This window comes from Dermochelys coriacea, chromosome 1 (assembly GCF_009764565.3).
Source record: "Dermochelys coriacea isolate rDerCor1 chromosome 1, rDerCor1.pri.v4, whole genome shotgun sequence".
Taxonomy (NCBI): domain Eukaryota; kingdom Metazoa; phylum Chordata; order Testudines; family Dermochelyidae; genus Dermochelys; species Dermochelys coriacea.
Window position 1 is genome coordinate 7802621 of NC_050068.2, and position 21774 is coordinate 7824394.

At 57.8% G+C, this 21774-nt stretch overlaps 1 protein-coding gene across 3 annotated transcripts in view; it reads left to right on the forward strand.

Moving 5' to 3' along the window:
* Positions 1 to 17788, forward strand: part of ATG16L2 (autophagy related 16 like 2) — a 57215-nt gene extending 39427 nt beyond the window's left edge. For 2 of the 3 annotated variants that reach the window (XM_043504003.1, XM_043504005.1), the window contains 7 exons: positions 5163 to 5283; positions 7390 to 7495; positions 8762 to 8911; positions 9642 to 9689; positions 14122 to 14223; positions 15720 to 15856; positions 15892 to 17788. In XM_043504003.1, coding sequence (XP_043359938.1) covers positions 5163 to 5283; positions 7390 to 7495; positions 8762 to 8911; positions 9642 to 9689; positions 14122 to 14223; positions 15720 to 15807 — 615 coding nt within the window. In that variant the 3' untranslated portion in view covers positions 15808 to 15856; positions 15892 to 17788. Of the gene's footprint in view, positions 1 to 5146; positions 5284 to 7389; positions 7496 to 8761; positions 8912 to 9641; positions 9690 to 14121; positions 14224 to 15719; positions 15857 to 15891 lie in introns of all 3 variants that reach the window. The other variant, XM_043504004.1, reaches the window with a different exon arrangement.
* The last annotated feature ends 3986 nt before the right edge of the window (positions 17789 to 21774 follow it).

Consider the following 21774-nt stretch of genomic DNA (forward strand, 5'->3'; position numbering starts at 1 on the left):
TGTCAAGTGGAGTGCCCCAGGGGTCGGTCCTGGGGCCCGTTTTGTTCAATATCTTCATAAATGATCTGGAGGATGGTGTGGATTGCACTCTCAGCAAATTTGCGGATGATACTAAACTGGGAGGAGTGGTAGATACGCTGGAGGGGAGGGATAGGATACAGAAGGACCTAGACAAATTGGAGGATTGGGCCAAAAGAAATCTAATGAGGTTCAATAAGGATAAGTGCAGGGTCCTGCACTTAGGATGGAAGAATCCAATGCACCGCTACAGACTAGGGACCGAATGGCTCGGCAGCAGTTCTGCGGAAAAGGACCTAGGGGTGACAGTGGACGAGAAGCTGGATATGAGTCAGCAGTGTGCCCTTGTTGCCAAGAAGGCCAATGGCATTTTGGGATGTATAAGTAGGGGCATAGCGAGCAGATCGAGGGACGTGATCGTTCCCCTCTATTCGACACTGGTGAGGCCTCATCTGGAGTACTGTGTCCAGTTTTGGGCCCCACACTACAAGAAGGATCTGGATAAATTGGAAAGAGTACAGCGAAGGGCAACAAAAATGATTAGGGGTCTAGAGCACATGACTTATGAGGAGAGGCTGAGGGAGCTGGGATTGTTTAGTCTGCAGAAGAGAAGAATGAGGGGGGATTTGATAGCTGCTTTCAACTACCTGAAAGGGGGTTTCAAAGAGGATGGCTCTAGACTGTTCTCGATGGTAGCAGATGACAGAACGAGGAGTAATGGTCTCAAGTTGCAATGGGGGAGGTTTAGATTGGATATTAGGAAAAACTTTTTCACTAAGAGGGTGGTGAAACACTGGAATGCGTTACCTAGGGAGGTGGTAGAATCTCCTTCCTTAGAGGTTTTTAAGGTCAGGCTTGACAAAGCCCTGGCTAGGATGATTTAACTGGGACTTGGTCCTGCTTTGAGCAGGGGGTTGGACTAGATGACCTTCTGGGGTCCCTTCCAACCCTGATATTCTATGATTCTATGATTCTAAGGCAGAGGGACGAGATGATCGCTTTCTATAAATACATCAGAGGGATAAACACGAGGGAGGGACAGGAATTATTTAAGTTAAGGGCCAATGTGGACACAAGAACAAATGGATATAAACTGGCCTTCTACAAGTTTAAGCTTGAAATGAGATGAAGGTTTCTAACCATCAGAGGAGTGAAGCTCTGGAACAGCCTCCCAAGGGGAGCAGTGGGGCAAAAACCTAACTGGGTTTAAGACTGAGCTTGATAAGTGAATCTTGCCCATGTGCTCAGGGTTTGGCTGATTGCCATGTTTGGGGTCGGGAGGGAGTTTTCCTCCAGGGCAGATTGGAGAGGCCCTGGAGGTTTTTCGCCTTCCTCTGTAGCATGGGGCATGGTTGACTGGAGGGAGGCTTCTCTGCTCCTTGAAGTTTTGAACCATGATTTGAGGACTTCAATAGCTCAGACATGGGTGAGGTTTTTCATAGGAGTGGGTGGGTGACATTCTGTGGCCTGCGCTGTGCAGGAGGTCGGACTAGATGATCAGAGTGGTCCCTTCTGACCTTAGTATCTATGAATCTATAAGTTAATGGAGGGGATGGTATGAGGAGACTGCCTACAATGGCACGTGGCCCATCTGTGCCTGCTAGCAGCAAATATCCGCAACAGCCAGTGATGGGACACTAGATGGGGAGGTTCTGTGTTATTACTGAGAATTCTCTCCCAGGTGTCTGGCTGGTGGGTGTCACGGAGTGTGGGGGAGTCCGGGGCCTGCACCCCTCTTCCTGGGATTCACTGTGACTCTCAGCCAGCCAGTAAAACGGAAGGTTTATTGGACAATAGGAACACAGTCTAAAAGAGAGCTTGGGGGTACAACCAGGACCCCTCAGTCAAGTCCTTCTGGGGGAGCAGGGAGCTTAGACCCCGGCCCTGGGGTTCCCTGCGTTCCACCAGCCAGCACAAAACTGAAACTACACCCCCCCCCCCCCCGAAGCAGGCTCTCTCTTGCAGCCTTTTGTCCACATTCCCAAGGCAGAGGGGTTACCTCCCCCTCCTGGGTCAGGTTACAGGCTCTTGGGTATCCCAACCACAGGGAGTGAAACTCCCCTGCCACATTCCCAGGTCAACACTCCCCCCTCCCTGCTGCGTCACATCTCTCCCCTCTTCGAGACTGAACTGAGCGGGGTCACTCTGACCAGTGACCAAAGAAGTTCAGGGCCCCCTTCTCCGGGCATCCACTATCATGTTGGCACTTCCCTTCACATGGACCACGTCCATGTCATAATCCTGCAGGAGCAGGCTCCACCTCAGGAGTTCGGCGTTGGTTCCTTTCACCTGGTGCAGCCAGGTCACCCGCTACCCCGAGGCAGTGCCCTGAGCTTCCACTGAAGCAGACACCATGGCAGATGCGCTGCTGACCATTCTCAGCCGAGTGCGGTTCCCCAAGGAAGTCTTGACCGACCAAGGATCCAACTTCATGTTGGCCCCGCTCCGGTGCTTGTGGGAGAAATGTGGGGTCCGGCACAACTGGGCCTCAGCTTATCACCCCCAGTCCAAGGGGCTGGTGGAGAGGTTCAATGGGACGCTAAAGATGATGCTGAAAACCTTTATGAACCAGCACCCGCAGGATTGGGACAAGTACTTATCTCACCTGCTGTTCGCGTACAGGGAGGTACCCCAGGAATCTACTGATTTTCACCTTTCAAATTGTTATATGGAAGGAGGGTGAGGGGCCCCCTGGACCTGATGAGAGACGAATGGGAGGGGAAGGCCACTCCCAATGGAGAATCAGTGGTGGAGTATGTCCTGATCTTCCGAGAGAGACTTGCTGAACTCATGGGCCTGGCCAGGGAGAATCTGGCCAGAGCCCGGAAGAAGCAGAAGGTCTGGTATGATCGCACGGCGCAGGCCTGCGCCTTCGTCACCGGGGATCAGATGATGGTTCTCATCCCCGTGAGAGAGAGCAAACTACAGGCTGCCTGGGAGGGCCCTTTCAAGGTTGTCAAGCAGCTAAATGAGGTAAACTATGTGGTGGAGCTATCGAACCGGGCCCACCACTGCCGGGTGGTCCATGTGAATATGATGAAGCCATATTATGCCAGGGGGAATGTGTGGCTGTGTGTGGACATTGGGAGGAGCAGGGAGATGACCCTTTTAGTAGATCTATTCCCTGAGACCAGAGCTGGTTCACCCCTGGAAACAATTCCCTTCTCGGATCAGCTAACCCCTGCCCAGCAAGCTGAGATCAGAGGGGTGCTGCATCCGTACCGACAGCTGTTTTCCAACCAGCCTGGACACACTAATCTGACTGTCCACCGGGTGCAGACAGGATCGCACCCGCCGATAAGATGCTCCCCCTTCCGAGTCACAGGGAAAACTGCTCAGGACCTGGAAAGAGAGATCAGGGACATGCTGGCTTTGGGGGTGATCCAGCAATCTGCCAGCCCCTGGGCCTTGCCGGTGGTGCTTGTCCCCAAAAAGGACGGGTCGATCCGGTTCTGTGTGGACTATCAGAAGCTCAATGCCATCACTGTATCTGATGCCTACCCCATGCCCAGGCCTGACGAGCTCCTAGACAAATAGGGAGGAGCTCGATACCTTACCACCACGGACCTTACAAAGGGCTACTGGCAAGTGCTGCTGTATGCAGATGCCCAGCTGAAATCGGCCTTTATCACCCCTTTGGGGCTCTGTGAGTTCCTGAACCTGCCTTTCAGCCTCAGGGGAGCGCTGGCCACCTTCCAGTGCCTGGTGGACCAGCTACTGAGGGGGATGGAGAGTTTTGCTGTGGCGTATATTGATGACATCTGTGTCTTTAGCCAGACCTGGGAGGACCATGTGTCCCAGGTTAGACAAGTGCTGGACCGAGTCCAGGAGGCTGGGCTGACTGTAAAAGCAGAGAAGTGCAAGGTGGGATGGCTGAAGTATCTTACCTGGGCCATCGGGTGGGGAGTGGCCGCCTAAAGCCGGAACCAGCTAAAGTGGAGGTGATCAGAGACTGGCCCACTCCCCACACCAAAAAGCAGGTCCAAGCCTTTATTGGGTTGGCAGGATACTACCGAAGGTTTGTGCCCCGCTTTAGCGCCATAGCCACCCCCATCATCAAACTATGCAAGAAGGGGAAGCCAGACAAAGTGTCTGGACCGAGCAGTGCCAGGAGGCTTTCTGGGCGCTGAAGGAGGCTCTGGCCAGTGGCCCGGCTTTGGCAAACCCAGACTTTGACAAGCCCTTTATAGTGTTCACAGACTCCTCAGACACGGGACTGGGGGCGGTGTTAAAGCAGGAGGATGAAAATGGGGAGAGACACCCCATTGTGTACCTGAGTAAGAAGTTGCTACCCCGGGAGCAACACTATGCGGCCATCGAGAAGGAATGCCTGGCCATGGTGTGGGCCCTCAAGAAACTAGAGCCATATCTCTTCGGGAGACTTCACCGTGTACACCGACCACTCTCCCCTGACCTGGCTCAGGTTACAGGCTCTCCGGTCTCCCATCCGCAGGGAGTGAAACTCCCCTGCCACATTCCCAGGTCAACACTCCCCCCTCCCTGCTGCGTCACAGTGGGTCTTGCCCACATGCTCAGGGTCTAACTGATTGCCACATTTGGGGTCAGGAAGGAATTTTCCCCTGGGTCAGATTGGCAGAGACCCTGGTGGGGTTTTGCCTTCCTCTGCAGCATGGGGCATGGGTCACTTGCAGGTTTAAACTAGTGTAAATGGTGGATTCTCTGTAACTCGAAGGCTTTAAACCATGATCTGAGGATTTCATTGACTCGGCCAGAGGTTCGGGGTCTATTACAGGAGTTGGGTGGGTGAGGTTTTGTGGCCTGCAATGTGCAGGAGGTCAGACTGGATGGTCAGACAGCAATTCCAATAAGGGGCATGATGGTCCCTTCTGACCGTGAAGTCTAAGAGTCTATGTATTGGGTTCATTATTTGGAATTGCAGAGAGATTGTAATGTTTGAAGTAATTAAAAAATCCTACAATCCATTTCAGTTCTGCAGCAATTCCAGCAGGGGGCAGCGTTGGGCTCTTGTTCTCCGAGTCCGTAACTGGCTGGCTTTTCTGTAACAGGGCCGCCGTGTGTCGTTTTCCTTGTTTTGGTTTATTTTTTAGAATTAGATTATTGGGAAGAAAATAAAATAAAAAACCCCTAAACCCCTTAACATCCCCAGCTGTTCTGTTGTCTAGGAGACGCTCACAGGCCATGCGGACAAAGTGACGGCTGCCAAATTCCGCTCCACCCACCACCAAGCGGTGACGGGCAGTCGGGACAGGACAGTCAAAGAGTGGGACCTGGGCAAAGGGGCCTGTAAGTAACTGACTCTGTCGGGCGTAACGTCCTGTGTCTCACCAGCAACCTCCACTGGGGGCGTGTCAAGCGCGTGTTTGCCCACTGCTCTGTAGTGGCACCGGGTTATTATTGTATTGCAGTAGGGTCTAGACTAGGTTCATGCACAACCACAGAGCGAGAGGCAGTCCCTGCATCAACGAGCTTACAATCTGAATGGGGAAACTGAGGCACCAACCGGGGAAGTGACTTGCCTAGGGTCACACAGCAGGTCTGTAGCAGAACTGGGAAGAGAAGCCAGGTCGCTTGACTCCCAGTCCCGTGCCTTAGTCCAGCAGCTGTTACACAGTTATGGCGGCTACCAAAGATGCCCCTTTAGGTCAAGGCTTGTGCTTTGGAGCAGAAGGTTCTGGGTTCTAGCCTAGATGCACCATGTGGTTCCACCAGGACCTCTCAGGTCTGGCTGTGGATCTTTTACAGCAGGTTCTTATGGACCCTCTCTATGGTCTTTGTGTGGAGTCCTGGGTTAATAGTCTCGAATTGTTCTGGGCCCACAGCAGAGCCACCCTGCCCTGTGCGTCTTGGGAAAGCCGGCTAAGTGACTATTTCGGTTACAGTAAATCCCCAGGCTCCGATCCCCATTGGGGCCCGTTGTGCTGGCCACCACGCACACAGGGAAGAGACAGTCCCTGCCCCCATGGCCTTACAGGTTAAAAGACGCGCCCTGGCCGGGGGGTGGGGATGTACCATCCTCATGGGCTTGCATGGCGATGAATTGCCTCGGCTCTGTTACTTACATGCAGTGGCTTTGTAACTGGGGCTAGCGGCCATGGATAGATGAGGGAGAGGAGCAGCCACGCTTGATCACCTGACGGCCCAAGACTCTTGCTGGCTGTGCTTTCCTCCATTGGATGGATGAAATGCCACCCAGGGAGAAGAAAAGCGCTGGCTGTCCATGGATGGGTGGCGCAGGTGTAGGAGGGAGAGTGTGGTCTCGTGGCCAGGGCACAGGACTCAAGTCGAGGGCCTAGGTTCAATTCCCAGCCCTGCCACCCACTGGACAACATGCTCCACTGCCCCATGCCTCAGTTTCCCTGAGGGAAATGGCCTCTAGAGGTCCCAGTTGGGGGCATTGTCCTGGGCAGTGAAACAAGGAGAGTCCCTGCCCCAGGGAGTTCACATGCTGGCATTAAGACAAGCTGGAGCAGGTGGATCAACAGACTGGGGGAAGGGCGGGGGGACCAAAGCTGGCTGTCTTTGGGCTGCTGTATTTGCAGACCACGGCAGGCCTCGGAGGAGGGTGCTAGGAGCGGGCAGCGCCGTGGTTACTGATGGCCTCGGGCCCTCCAGCTGTGGCCATGGTGAGAGCCAAGTAGCCACCTAGCTAGTGTAGACGGTTGGGGGTACGTCCCCGGCGTGTCGGACTGGTGCTGGGAGTTTCGTGCACCTTGTCTTTACGCACTTCGCCTGTGGGCAGAGAACTGCTGGGCCTCCTCGCTGTGGGGACCCCCCCAGGAAATCTGGGGAGCTGCCGGAGTGGGGGCTGTGCCATTGCAGCACCTGCCGTCACGCCAGCCCTGGACTTCCCCTATCCCTGGCTGCGGGTTTCCACCCCATTCTTGGAATTCAGCTCCGGCCTTTCCAGCCCTGGGGCTACTAGTCACATTGCAATCGCCCTCGAAGAGCCATTAGATCAGGGCCCCATTGTGCTGGGTGCTGGCCAAACCCACAGCGGGAGCCGAGCCAAGGCGTAAAAGGGGGCGGTTTGAGGGTAGCCGTGGTTTGGCCAGGCCGCTCTGAGCGGGGATTGCCCAAGGCACCAAGCCACCCAGAACCTTCTGCTACCTACCCCAGGTCGCAGCCCACCGGGCCTGTCCCAGGCAAGCTCGTTGTCTGGGATTTGAACTGGGGTCTGGTGCATGGGACCCAATGCAGGCCCATCTCCCCTGTGCAGTGTGGGCCATGCCAGGGAGTAGACGGGTGGTGCTGTCTGACACAGAGCTCCCTTATGAATGATCAGTGTTCTCCCTGTGAGGTAGCACGGCCCATAGCAGAGCCCCTGGTGTCCTGGCACTGCCCCGCCAGCCTCCCCCCACCACATCACTCACGGCCGTGCTGTCTCCGCAGGCTGCAGGACCATCAATGTCTTCTCCTACTGCAACGACGTGGTGTGCTGTGACAACGTCATCGTGAGCGGCCACCACGACAAGAAGATCCGCTTCTGGGACAGCAGGTGACTCCCCTCCCTGGCGAGGTAGCTGCCAGGCAAGGAGCCTCAGCTGGTTAGGCCACCAGCTTGGCCCCTGGGGTCTCTGGCCCCCTTTGCTTGGCACTGGGGAAACAAGCAGGATAAAGCGCTGTCCTGCAGTTCTAGAAACACCTCCCTGCCCAACTTCAGACCTCTCCATCCTGGGATCAGCTTACCCAGTGAGGGCGCTGTTCATTCTCCCTGTTTCACAGATGGGGAAACTGAGGCATGGATTGGCTAAGTGTCTCAGCCAGGGGCTACAGAGGGAGCTGGTGTTGGAGCTGGGGTTAGAACTCAGGAGTCGCTTGGGGGCCTGTGCTCCGTCCGGTAGGCCTTGCTGCCCCTCAGTGAGCTGCTGAGCAGTTAGCCCCCCTCCTGGATATTGTCAGACCGGCCTTTCCAGGATGACCAGGTGGTTACGGCTGTGGACTGGAACTGGGGAGATTCCTGGCTCCCTGCACAAGTTGCTCAATGTCTCTGTGCCTCAGTTTCCCCTCTGTGATCTTGGAGATGCGTTTTCCCCATGGGGCCGTGGGCTCAGTCTGTTAACGCTCAGATGCTGCTGTGTCCGTCCTGCTTGGAGCTGGGAAGAGCTGCCACTGGGATGGCTCGTCTGGGCCTGGCCCAGAAGTGTGTGTGGGTTCCAGTGGAACTCACCACATGGGGTGATGCCTGCTGGGGCAGCGAGGCGCGAAGGGGGGCCTGGCGCATTCGGTGCCTCGTCTCCCTGGCAGCCGCAAGGGGGTGGGATGGGCAAGACGGCCGGCGTGCCCCGCAGCGGATGGGTCACAATCCAGAGTGGCTGGGTGTTTGACTGCTCACCCGGCGTCTGAGCGCATCGTCCCCCCGGCTCGGCTAATCGGCGCTAAAGCTGCCACGTGTCTTGCTGCCATGTCTGTCCCTCCCCTGGGCTATTCATACCCGGCGGGCTGCCCGCTGGACATCCTGATGGCTCCCTGCGAGCGCTCCGCGGGCCAGCTGAGTGGGGAGGGCTCTTGTCCATTCCCTAGCAATGGATCTGTCCGGGTAATTAACTCCCGTAATGGAGCCGGGCGGTTCCTAGATCAGCAGGGACAGAATGTAATTGACGGCCTCTGGCGTGTGGGAGTCCTGGAAGCGGGGATCCGAATGGAGCACGAGGGTGGTTCTGAACCATGTAGGTCTTCGGGAGCGGGTAGCCCCTGGGTGGGTTCTCCGCGGGACGGCGACGTCGCTGGTGCACTAACAAGCCCCTGGCCCGCTGTGCTCCAGGGGGCCCCGATGCACAGAGGTGATCCCGGTCGAGGGGAAGGTCACCTCCCTCCACATCAGCCAGGACCAGATGCACCTGCTGAGCTGCTCCAGGGACAACACGCTGAAGGTCATCGACCTGAAGATGAACAATGTCCGGCAGGTGTTCCGGTGAGCGGCGGACAGGACCCTGACCCCGAGAGCGCCCTGTCCTGCTCAGGCACCCCTCCTTCCTGCCCTGATCTGTCTTAGCAGCTGCGGATCGCACCAGTCCTCACGCTGCTGATAGGATGGTGTTCTCTGGGGGAAACTGAGGCACGGGGGGGCATGACTTCCCCAGGGTCACTCAGCAGGGCCAGTGGCAGAGTTGGGAATTGAACCCAGCTCTGCGTCCTGCCTGCCCGCCCACAGCCGGAAGCACCCTCCCTTGGGTGAAGTCGCCCCTCCAGACCCAGTCGTGCTGCTCCTTCAGGAGCCTGAGGGGTGACGCTGGGTGAGACTTGCCACTCCCCCCTTTCCGCATCACGGCTGGGCGAGTGGCTGTCTCAGCCCACAGGGGGCTAGGCCCAAATGGGTGATGCCACCCCAGTGTCCTCGTGGGCTGGCCGAGATGCTGGTGTTACCCCGCGATCCTGTGTCTGCAGCTGGCTGCCCAGGGCTTGGAAGCTGGAGTGTTGGTGTCGGGTCCCTGAGGTTGCAGGGATCTTGTGTCAGAACCCAGAGCCTGGCCCTTTACCCCACAAGCCAGCAGCTCTCCCCAGGGTGGCTTGTACTGAGCACCGGAGCCTGTCCCCGCTCCGCTGTGGGTCTCTGAGCACAGGCCCCAGGCGTGTCCCTAGGGGAGCTGTCGCCCTTCGCGAGGGAGCGACGCACGTTCACCAGGGACGGTTTGTGTCTGCAGGGCCGACGGCTTCAAGTGCGGCTCGGACTGGACGAAGGCGATCTTCAGGTGAGCAGGGGTGGGGGTGCTGGCTGTGCTTGGAGCTGTACACGCTGTCGCGCAGGCTTGGCCCGCCTGCAGGGTGATAAAGGGGACACCTCCCACAGGGGTCACTGGGAAGGGGATTCCTCGCACGAGGGCACATGGTTCTGAATGGAGCTGCGGATCTGCAGTGCCAAGCCCTGCCCATCTCCTGACACAGTCTGGGTTATTGTGAGCTCCGGGCTCAGGCGAGAGAAGGACCCACAGTGCCAGCGAGCGGGGCCTAGTGCAGGCACATAATGGGCAAGCATCCTACCCGCAGCACTGCCAGTGCCCCTCGCTCCTGCCCTGCAGACCCTCCAGTCCTGGGCCTCGCCACCCCCGGCCCTGCCAATGCTCCTCACCGTTGACCTGAACTCTGCTCACACCCCTGTTCACACAGTCTGTGGCTGCAGCTGGATCTCAGTGTGGGAAGTGTCTCTGACCCCGTTCCCTCCATCACTGCAAAGCCCAAGCTTTGGACGGGGTGGGAGATGGAGGCTGAAAAGGGTCTCGTTCCCCTTTCTGGGCTGTATGGACCCTACCCAGTCATTCTCCCTTCCCCAAGTGCCTCACCCTGCTCCTGACCCTAACCGGGGTGCAAACAGGCCCCAGGTGTGCTCCCCCACCTGACCCTGGAGGAGGAATCCCAGGAGCTAGGGGGAGCCCCTAGGAGCCTGCTGGCAGCTTTCCCCGTGAGCAGCTTCTCCCGTATCCTGCCAAAAGCAGGGCCCTGCGTTCTCCTGAAAAGCCAAAGGGCTACTTCCCACCGCGTGGACTCTTCAGCTGGGGGCCCTGCCCTGCCGCTCCATCTCTGCTCCCTTGCCAGTATCAGTGGCAAAGTCACCGGCCCCCCCAGACCTCCCATAGGTGGGTTTGCAATGGCTCTTCCCCATCCCTAGGCCAGGCAACTGGCTCCAGGCCGGAGCGCGGGCTGGCTGGAGGAATCGGAGCCCTGTCGCCCCGGGCCACTGATCTGCTGGGCTGGATCAGAGGCTGCTATCGACATTCTCGTCTCGTTAGCAGGGCAGCTCTTCACCCTTGGGGGAGGAGTGAGCCCATGGGCTTAAGGAACGCAGTGCTAACCAGGCCCTGGTGGGCATGCCAATTTGACCTCTCTGGTGTCCCTCAGGAGCCCACCACTGTGGTGTCTGAGCCCCCCTCCCTCCATCCACTTAAAGCCTCGGGAGGTCTCGAGTCGGCAGCACCAAGTGCAGACATCCCATGGAAAAGGCCCATTGGCCTGGTCAGTCCCGCTCCGTGGGGCCAGGGCAGGGTCATCCCTACAGGTGTCGGCCCCACACTGCTCCTGGCCGCAGCTGGCCTCCCAGTGGGCAGCCTCAGGACTGGCAGGGGAACTCTGCTCTGCCCCCTACACGAGGTGGCCGGGAGCCGGGTCCCCAGCTCCTGTTCCATGTCAAGGGCACCTGGGTGCCAAACGCCTTCGTGCCCCCTTTGAAAGCCCAGCCCCAGGCAGTGGTTTTCAGGAGCGCGGTGCCCATTTCCCACCCAGCACCCCCCAGCTCCCCGTCGATCCTGCCTGCGGTAAAGAAACGGCCGCAACCGGGCACGCCTCTTCCTCAACGCGGCCCTCGGCTAACAGGAACGAGCTGGCTGGAGCCAGAGACTTGCCGCCGAAGAGCAAGGATCTGTTGCCTCCAGGATCAGGCAGGCGCTGACCCGGGAACAGAGCCGGCTAGTTCATCCAGGGATAGCTACCCTTGCTACAGAGCTAGCTCCGCCTCCTTCCTGCGGCCTTGGCAGTGATTGGTCAGGAGGGCCCAGGATTGGCCAGCAGGGGGTGCTGCAAGGCAGGACGGAGGAGCATTGGGAGGGCTGAGAGTCCCCTCTCCCCAGTTGTTCCTGCTCCCTTTGCCCCCCAAGTGCTGAGTTAATGTCCAAACGCAAACATTATTTTAGCCTTTGACACGGGGTGGGAGTTTGAGACTTGAGGAAAAAGGGGCCAAATAACCAGGAATACCTGACACAGGAAGAATCCCTGGTTCAAAAGGCCAGAAGATCTGTTTAAAATACAGAAATTCCCTGGATCCTTTGCCCCACTAGGCTGCAACCATCTGGGCCCAATCCTGCATACATTCCTGGGTCCTCTATGTCCATCTGGGCCCAGTCCTGTGTATACTCCCCAGATCCTCTCTGTCTATCTGGGCCTGATCCCACCAAGCTGTGCCAGTGTGGTCCCCATCCTGCATAGTACTGAGCACCTCTTGCAAGGGGCTGCTTCCCACAGCTACCCATTGTGTTTGTGGGACGTTAAAGGCCCTCTGCCCCTCACAGGATTGGGCCCTTTTGTCTTACATGTGGCCCCTGAGGCCGGGTGAGTGGCTGCAGGGGCAGAGTGCATGCGATCGCCGTGATTCCCCGGGGGTCATTCCCGTCTCGCGGCGTGTGACAAGGGCACCCCGAGGGGTTGCTGGTTCAGACACAGTCTGATCTCTCTGATGGTTTAGCGAAAGCCAGAGGACCCTGCGTTAGCCCCCTTGTCTGCCCCGAGGACTGGGGCTTGCAGTGTCACTCCGGCAGTGCCTCACCGGCAGCATTTGCTGCTCGCCGGCAGGGCCGGGGCTCCTGGAGCGGCACCCTGCATGGCAGGGAGCGAGGGTCAGGCAGTGCATCCCTGCCCCAGCCCACCCGGGATTGTTGTTGAAATCCCTGGGGAGACTGTCCCTGGTTCCAGTGGATCGGCCAGTGGGAGCCGTGCTGAACTTCGGGCCGGTGGTGCTGGGGGAAACGGGCTGTGCCAGCTGGAGGAGCTCCTGTCTGAGCCGGGGCAGCAGTGCCCTCTGCCTGGGCGGGCAGAACTGCGACCTGCAGACTGCAGGAGTCGTAGGCATCCCCCGTGGGACACCTGGCGGCAGCAGGGGGGCCGGACCTGGGTCTGTGGAAGAGCAGGGTCAGAGCCAGGACTTGATCCAGAGGAGAAGAAGGGCGAGTGGACGATACCAGCTCCGGTAGCTGCTGGTGGGTGGCCATTGGGAAGTGGAGTATAACATAGGGCCTGTATTAGCATCAAGGGGGCTTTGGGCTGGATGCCCAGGTAGCAGCTGGGCCAGCGGGTGCCCAGGTAGCAGCTGGGCCAGCGGGTAGGTCTCCACTGCGAGCGAAGGCAGGGTTGTAGCAGGGGAAGGCGCAGCTGGGCTTGCTTTAGTCTAGCTAGCGTGGGAGACGACAGCAGTGTAGACGTGGTGGCTCGGGTGAGCAATCGGAGTCTGCAGCCAGGATCCCTGGTGCCTTGTTCTCTGGTTGCTAGCCTGGACCACCATGCCCACTGCTGCTGTTAGCGTGGGCGAGCATGCAGTGTAGACGTACCCAGAGGCTACCCAATTCTAACACCGTCGATAGCCTCCCCCCGCATGGAAGCTAGCGGCCCGTGTGAGCTGTGCTGGCTGCCTAGGGGAGGGTTCAAGGTGTCGGTCTCAGCCTCCGACCCCTCCAGTGGCTGGGGGTCTGGGTGATGGAAGGGCTGGCTCTTTCCCTGGGCTGGATGGGCACCGCGCTGGCAGAGCCTTCTCCAAGTCTCTGTACATGCCCCTTCCACCAGTGCCCGGATTCTCTGACCGCCCAGGTGCCATGAAGCCCAGGGAGGTGGGGACCCTGCTGATGGCTGGGGGCAATGGATTCCCATGGGGGTTCAATGGGACTGCGAGCATTGTGAACACTGAGCCTCATAAAAAGCCCCCCGAGTCTGGGCTGGACCCTCGTATTATCTGCCCTTGTGGGGCAGGATTGTCTCCTGCGTGGTCCGTTTGCTCCAGCCCCCCTTCCTTCCCCCCCAGGCCGGCGTTGCAGGTTCCTTACAGATCTGTTGCTGGGGTCTCTCAGAGATGCTACAGCTTGTGAGCTGCACCCAGGCAAAGGGCCCGGGGCCAGGCTGTCTATAGCGAGGATGCTAAATCAGCCAGTTCCTGCGTCTAGCTCCCTGTCCAGCCCCGTCAGCAGCTCCATCGCATGCTCTAGGTGGATGGCTTCTGCTTGTTGTCGTGGCTATTCTGCTGTCCTTGTCTCCCACCTGCCGCTCAGTTTACTCCCCGGCTGTACTTCGGGGGGAGAGGGAAGTTCAGGAGGTTCTTTGCTGGCGCCTGAGGGTGAAGAATGAACAGCCTGGAACGTGGGCTGCAACTATCCTTAGGCTGCCCTGGGCTTGCGGAGCTGTGGCCATTAGAGACTCTCAAACTCTCCAGCCCTTTTGGTTAAGCAGCAACCTCCTGAGCAGGGAGTTCCACAGATTTGCTGCACTCTCTCCTCTCAATGTACTTCTCTGGATGCAGCTCCCAAACCCTGGAGTGGATTCTGTGCCTCTCTGGACTGGAGTCCCTATGTCATGTGCCACTATCAAAGAACCAGCTGAGGAGTCTCTGCATGCTGAGCTTACACTCTTCTCTGTTCCTTGCCACCCCTCTAGCCCCGATAAGAGCTACGCCCTGGTGGGCTCCTCAGATGGCTCCCTCTACCTCTGGAACATGGAGAGCGGGAAGCTGGAAACGATCCTGTCTGGGGAGCACAGGTGATGCTCCGCTGGCCCCTAGGGCAGGTTGCTGTCCTAAAGGGTCTAGGCTAAGTTCATTAAACCAGGATCCTGGGGATGGGGCAGCCCCAGAGGCATCAGGGGGTCAGATCAGGAGGGAGGGGAGCCTGTGGGGACTGCTCCCATGGGAAAGGAATACAGAGCAACGGCCCAGTCGGGAACAGACCAGGCTCCTGGAATACAACTGATCAAGGTGAATTTGGGGGAGTGGGCTGGCCAGGGCAGGGAGCCTGGGAAAGAGGCTTTGTAGAAAGACCTGTTTAGAGCACCCCAGATGTTCCTGGAGGGGCCCACATTTTGGGGGAGAGGCAGATGGATCCTGTTGCAACCCCTGCTCAGCCAGAGCCCGAGAAAACGGGGTGCAGAGTTAGTGCACTGGGCACTGGGGAGTTTTAGAGATTGGGAGTGAAGCTATTTTCACCATAGTGAGTGTGCCATTGGGGTCCCGACAGCCCCCACGGATCCCCCCTCCCTGCAGGCCTCCGTCTTCATCTCCTTTCCAAGGGTCCTTGCGGGGGAGCAGGCAGGACCAGAGCCAGTTGTGCTGCAGGCCGTTCTGTGGGATCCTCCCCATGCCCAGGTCCTTCTCCCTCAGCCCTGAGACTTGCAAGGGGTGGTGCTTTAATCCACAGGGGAGGCTTTACAGATCTGGGTGCTGGGTGATTGAGCTTGTACTGCTAGGAAGGAGGAGAGGGTGACCCAGTGGTTAAGGGAGGGGACTGGGAGCCAGGACGCCTGGCTTCTGTGCCCTGCTCTTCCACCAACTCAATATGTGATTGCTTAACTGCTCTGTGCCTCAGTTTCCCCATTTGTATAATACTGTTTCTTACAATATTATTTTAAGACACAAGCCTTGTCCATATACCGGTGCTATTAGTGAAAGCACATCTTAAGAATAATAATAGCTAGCTCTTTTCATTCAGAGCTCTCCAAGAACTTTATGAAGAAGATTATCATCACAGATGGGGAAACTGAGGCACAGGGAGATGAGGTGACTTGCCCAAGGTCATCCAGCAGGCCCGTGGCAGAGCCAGGATTAGAACCCAGGTTTCCCAACGTCTGTGCATGTGCCCTTGACACTAGGCCTCCCTGCCTCCCCAGTACCTTGGGTAAATCGGGGTCAGCTGGGGTAAATTAGGGGTCAGTGAAGCTGTGCTGGTTTATGCCATTCACAGATCTGCCTTCTCAGGTGACTGTTATACTATCTCCATCGTTCCTGGGGTAACTGCTCCTCTTTCACTGACGGGAGAGTGGTGTGAATACAGGACTAGGAGCCAGGAACTCCTGCGTTCTACTCCGGCCCAAGCCCTCCAGGGCTTTGGCCAAACCACTTAACTTACCCGTGCCTCAGTTTGCCCACTGGGATAACAGCATCCCTACCACCAGGGCACTGCTAGAGAGCCCTGTATGGGAAGGGCGGATCCTTATTAGCGTCCTGTTCATTCTCCTTGCCTGTGTCCTTGTCCCTCATCCAGGGCCTCTGTGAATGCCGTGGCGTGGTGCTTCTCGGGCCAGTGTGTTGTGAGCGTGGACCAGGCGAAGAAGGTGGTGCTCTGGAAATAGTGCTCAGCGTGGTGCCGGCCTGGGGAGGAGTCCAGAGGGGGCACCAGCCCCTCCTTTATCTGCAGCCCTGCCCAGCTCCTGCTGCTACTGGTCAGCTTCCCCCGACCGATGCAGCCCAGGGCTGCAGAGTGGAAAAGGTCCTGGGGGGCCGGGGTGGGGTTGGAAGCCACGTCTGCTGCTCTCCAAAGACCTTTGCCTCCTCTAGCAACTCGGCAGCCGGGGCACTTAACAGGGCGCTGACATTTTTGTAAAAGGAAGATTAGAAAACCAAGGGCAAGTTTTCTGTCTCAGACCGCAGGAGCGGGAAGCTGCAGGGCCAGCGTCCACAGGAACAGGCCCGTGAAGGGCAGAAATATGCACCGGACTCTGGTTATGGGTCATTCGGGAGGGGGAGGAGCAGTTTGTGTCTGGCATTTAACCCTGAGGCTGCGGGTGACAAGCTCGCTCATGCATCCGGGGGCCTGGACTCCATGGGGCTGTCCACCCTCCATTGAAACCCGCTTTCTGTGGGACCCGGGTGTGAGGACTCAGCATTTCCAAACCTGCTCTTGAGTGGCCACGCTGCATTGTAACCCTGGAGCTGGGCCTCTCGGCCATGCTAACGCATCCACAATTCTGACTTGGGTCTGCAGCCTGAGCTGCATCCTCGCTGCAGAACGATGGGGCCTGGAAGCGAGTCGCAGCGGGACTTGGACTCTGACCCACCCCCCAGCAGGGTCCGAGGGCGCAGTCCCGAGTGCTTGCGGGCCCAAGTCAGGCTCGCGCGCGTATGGACGGAAGCAGAGCTCGGCTCCGACCCGAGTCAGAGCCTGGGCTTAGTGTGCAGTGTAGACGTACCCAAGGGATTAATGAGCCGGGGCTCTAGGCTCTGTTCCAACCCCAATAATCCACCCTGACCAATCGGCGCCTCCCACAGGCGGCTCAGGCTAACTGCCCAAGGGGCAGAGGAGTGAGATCCTGGACCCAGTGCAGTCCGTGGCCACGCTCCCGTTAACTGCAGTGGAACTAGGAGAGGGGGCTGCTTTGGGAATAAGGGATCGCCCTTTGGGACACCATCTCCATGGCCTGGGCCGTCAGGCCAATCCAAGAGCCATAGACACCAGCCTTGTGGGCTCCAGGCACGATCCCTGGGCACTTTTCCCCAGGAGTGAGCCACTGAGCTACGGTCTCCTCTCCATCCCTCCATGCCTCTGCTAGCTGGCTCTAAACCGTGCCTGGGGCGGGTCCAATCCCCTGATCTGCCCTCTGCAGAAGCTTTGCCTTTAATGATCCCAGAGGGGCTGCTGGCTGTCCCTGGCTCAGACCCAGCGAGGAAGGGGGCTGTGGGTGTGGATGGATTCAACACTCTAGCAAAGAAGGCGTCAAATACAAGGCTCAGCCCACCCAATGCTCGGTGGCTAGGGAGTTGCCCGCCCCCTGATTCCACACGGGCTGTGGCAAAGCAGGGCTCGGGGGGGGATCTGATCCCCTGAGTTTGGCTTGCTCTGCCACGCGAGCCATGGAGTTCGTTTGTCACCCCAAATAATCTTTGTGCCTTTTGAGTGTTTGCCGGCCTGGGGAGAGGCCCCTGCTGGGAGCGCAGGGCACGGCCCGTGGTGGGTGTGTGCACTAGGCTCATCCGGGTAGAGATGCCCCCGCCGTGTGGCAGATCGTATCATGGCTGTACAGCTGAATGGGCATGGCCAGGTGGGACACGCGTGCAGCTGGCTGCACAAGGCAGGACATGACCAGTCCTGCTGCTGAATGTGCCCTGCCACACACAGTGCACCTGCCATGCCATGGGGGGGCGAGACCTTCCAGGGCACTTAGATACATCTGGCTAATGCCCCCCCCAACTATGCCAGGCATTGGCCGTGTAAGGTTCCTAGGTCAATGGCAGGGAAAGGCCCAGTAGCAGACGTGTCTAACCCTACCACTCCATATTCTTCTCTGGGACTGTAATGTCATGGCAGCGGGGTCCTGTGAATACAGCTTTAAAACATGGTCTGGATTTCTAGGCTGTTTCTTTTCCCCGGGCTCTAGCTCTCCGTTTGGTACCCAGCCTCTTGGAGGAGAGACCCAGCAGCTCCACAGCCAGGCCGCCCACCGAGGAGTTACTCACAGCTGTTTTACGGGGGTCGAGTGCTCCTCAAAGGCACCGGTTTCAGTGCTCCCAGAAATTGACATCCTCTGGCCACAGAACGGGCATAGTGGGAAGGCAGCCTTCCCCCACTGATGCACCTTAGCCCTGATCTAGAGAGATCAGGTCTCCCTGCACTGCTGTGTGTGGGTTGGATGCTGTGCTCCACTCCAGAGACAGCTGCATTTTGATGGTGCTGCTCATCCAATGCTCTGGGAGCTTTTGCTATGGAAGGAGCCGTAGAAATTCTAGGGGGTTCTAGTCCCTGAAGGGTAATAGCCAGCTTTGTGAAAGTGGTTCAGGGGGTTTGGTCATGAACCCTGTGCCCCCCCAGTTCAAATGCCAGGATACACTAAAAAGGCCCACACAGGCAGAGATAAAGAGCTTAGCGCTGACCATCCCCTGGGCAGGGCAGGTGAAATCCACATAGGCTGGCAGTTTGCCCAGCACAAGTGCCAAGTGCTCGCCATTTTGTGCCTGCAATTTACATGAGCCCCTGTGGCACTGCTGGTGATTTATGCCGCATCAGTGGTGTGATTGCTAGCGTCACACATGCTGCTGATCCTGCGGGCTGGCCCATCTGTCTTGCTTTGTGGGGGTGCTGCTGCAGTGACCTGTGCACAATTGCCTTCTACTGGAGGGAATCAGCCATCCTCTGCTGTGTGTCATAGCCCTTACACTGCTAATGGAGATTCTCCTTTAGCTAATGAAGCGGGAGCCCATGTCTTTAGAGCAGGAGAATAAGAGTTCTGTGCCGGCCGTCTCCGTGATTGTTCTGTGTGGTCATGTGCAAAATAGTGACAACCAGCGAGTCCTACGTGCCCTGTGGGTTTCTTGCAACACTTACCTGTCTTCTCTGTAGGTCTGCTCCAGTGCTGTGCATGTGGAACTGGGAGCCAGCAATTCCTGAGCCCTAACCCCAGCTCTGACACTGGCTGTGGGCAAGTCATGTGGTCTATGTGCCTCAGTTTCCCTCTCAGTGTACAGGGATAGTAACCATGCTGCCCTAGCTCAGAGGGCTGTTGTGCGGATCACTGGGGAGGCCGCTTTATGAGAAGCATCGAGTGTCTTTATTAGGGTGGCAAAAGTCAGGGAAAAATCAGTGGTGTGAGCCTGGCCTTGGTGGGGCCCGTACCCAGCATGCAATGCTGCAGCACACCTGCCCTCCGGCTGGAAGACTGCTCATTGACTAGTCAGTCCCGGGGCGAAGCTCCTCACAGGCTGGATCTGCCAAGAGAAGCCAGAAGCTGGAGCAAGGTTAACCCCTCAGTGGACTCTCCCATCCAGTGGCCAGCTTGTGAGCTGTGCTGTGCTAAGGCCAGCCTGCAGCAAATGTGGGCGAGTTGCAAGAGGCAGTGCCCAGACTGGGGAAGCTGGTGGTACAATCCCAGCTGTGCCCTGGACAAGTCACCACCATGCTTCTTGCCTCAGTTTTCCTGGCTGTAAAATGGGGGTACTTCCCACCTGGCAAGGTTGGTGGGAGACTTAATTCATTAACCTCTTGATCGGGCCTTTGCGGCCACGTGATCAGCATAAAACCCGGGCAGCCAGGTCCGTGCTAAGCTCGGCTGGCCTGCAGCGGCACCCCCTGGACCTGCTTGTTCCCAGTGCTCCCCACCCAGGAGGCTTGCTTTTGGGAAGGAACATCATCACTATTGGAATGGGGCCAATAACACAAGGTCAGGGCAGGCCGGGTGCAGGCCCCATTGGGCTGACCGGCACCCTCTGCCATTAGTTCCCTTCAGACAGCGCCAGCCGGGAGAGGCATCTGCGGGTGAGAAATTAGCCAGCTAGCCGGCTCGTTTCTGGGCATCCCAGGTTAGCAGGAGCTCTGCCCTGCTGGGTGCAGGGAGCTTGCCGTGCTCTTGCCGTGGACTAGATGACCTTCTGGGGTCCCTTCCAACCCTGATATTCTATGATTCTATGATTCTCTTGCTTATGTAGAGAAATGGATGGACCTTGGCTTTTTGATGAGTCAGTGGAACCGGGATCCGCTGATTCGGCACTTCCCATCCCTGTGGGGAGAGCCAAGGAGTGGGAGAATTGCTCTGGGGTTTGCCATCGTCCCGGGATCAGACCCTTGCCCCAAATACTAAACACTTTCCACTGAGCTGCCCCGCCTTTCCTGCATTCAATGAACCTCGCAACCCCCCGTGAGATGATGGGTCCAGTTGCAGAAATAAGGAAACTGAGGCACAAAAGTCAAAAGCTTTTCCCCACGTCCCACTGCCAGCCAGTAGCAGAGGTGCAAATAGAACCCAGGCGTCCTGATGGTGGGTTCCAGGCTCTACCCATTCTGTAGCTCACAAGCTGAGGATGTCTTACCTCCTTGCCTGAGACTGATGAGTGGCACATATAAGACGGGGTCTTCTCCCAGAGCCTGACTGTCACCTGCCACGCTGCCCTGGGGCAGAGCTTATTCGGTGCCAGCAATGTCTCACATGCAATTCAAAAGCTCCTTCCCAACCCACCCTACGGCTGGTGGAGGATCAAAGTGACTGTCTGGTGTGCTGTGCTGGCTAAGAGGGTTGATGCAACCCAGCAAGGACAAGCAGGGCGGTGGTAGACTGTGTATGGCGTCAGCCCGCCCATTACCGGAGCCCGTGTCCAGGTCTCGTGTCTGCACGTTGCCACAATGGGACCGCTGAGAAGAGAACAAAGCAGAGGGTCATGGATTGCTTGAGTCGAAAAGACACTCGGGCGCACCCAACTGTTATGGGCATGAGGCAGCAGGAGTCACTGGGGTGAGGGCTCCGGCCTGCGCTGTACAGGGGCTCAGGCTCGCCGCTCCAAATGTTCCTCGCTGGCCATCCCGCCCTACCAACCTACATGTCCTCTTCCCTGCCCGCTGGCCCAGAAGCCTGCCTGCTAGCCATGGAGCTGAGTTTGGGACTCCAACCCGGACAATGACCCTAGCGCTTCATCTTTGCTAATAGGTGTTTCCTCCATCAGAGCAGCGCCTCCTACTGAGGGCTTGGCTCAGCCTGCCCTGGCCTGCTCCTGCAGGTATCTAGGTACCATGGCACCTACCTGAGGTATCTAGCTGGCCCGCATCACCGTAGTATCTGAGCGTCTCTCTCTCTGCAGTGTATTTAGCCCCACAACACCCCTCTGAGGTAGGGCAGGGCTGTCCAGATGGGGAAACTGAGGCACAGAGGCTAACTGCCTGGCCCAATGTCACACAGTGCTTCACCCTCTAGGCCGCACTGCCTCTACACATAAAGCTGTTCATCACAGTGCTGAGCACTTACCGGAGACAGGGCCTTCTCTTACAGTGCAAGATGCTGTCTCAATATCCGCGAACCCAGATTAATTCTGGAGTGTGGCACGTAAGGGGAGATGAAGCCAATTCCTTCCCTCCACAGCCTCCCTTCATTTTCAGTGGCTGCATTTTAAAAAGTCCCATGTCTGCATTTCGAATCAGCCCCCACTGGCAAAGTGACAGGGAGTTACTGCAAAGCAGCCCTTAGCCTGGCTACTGCTTTTGTTTCCAAGATGTTTGTCCCATTGGGGCATGTCCTGTCTGGCTCCTGTTCCCGACCCTCTGCTTTCTCCTGCTCTGTGCTGCCGCCTTTTGTGGGAAGTCTCAGCCTGGCTCCATGGCCGGATGCACAGATCAGAGCAGCCCAAGGGAGCAGCTGCTTGCGGTTTAGCAGTGAATGGGATGGGGCAGGCTGCTGGGTGGTCCCTCAGATGTGGGCTGCAGCATGAGCCAGGAGGCTGTTTTGACTCCAGCCAAGCTTTCGGGGTGCATGGCTCCCTGGCTCTGGAGTGGGGAGCTGACAGTCAGTGCTCCCGGCTCAGAGGAGTAGAGTCACCTACAGGAAAGCTGCATAGGGGAGGGGAAG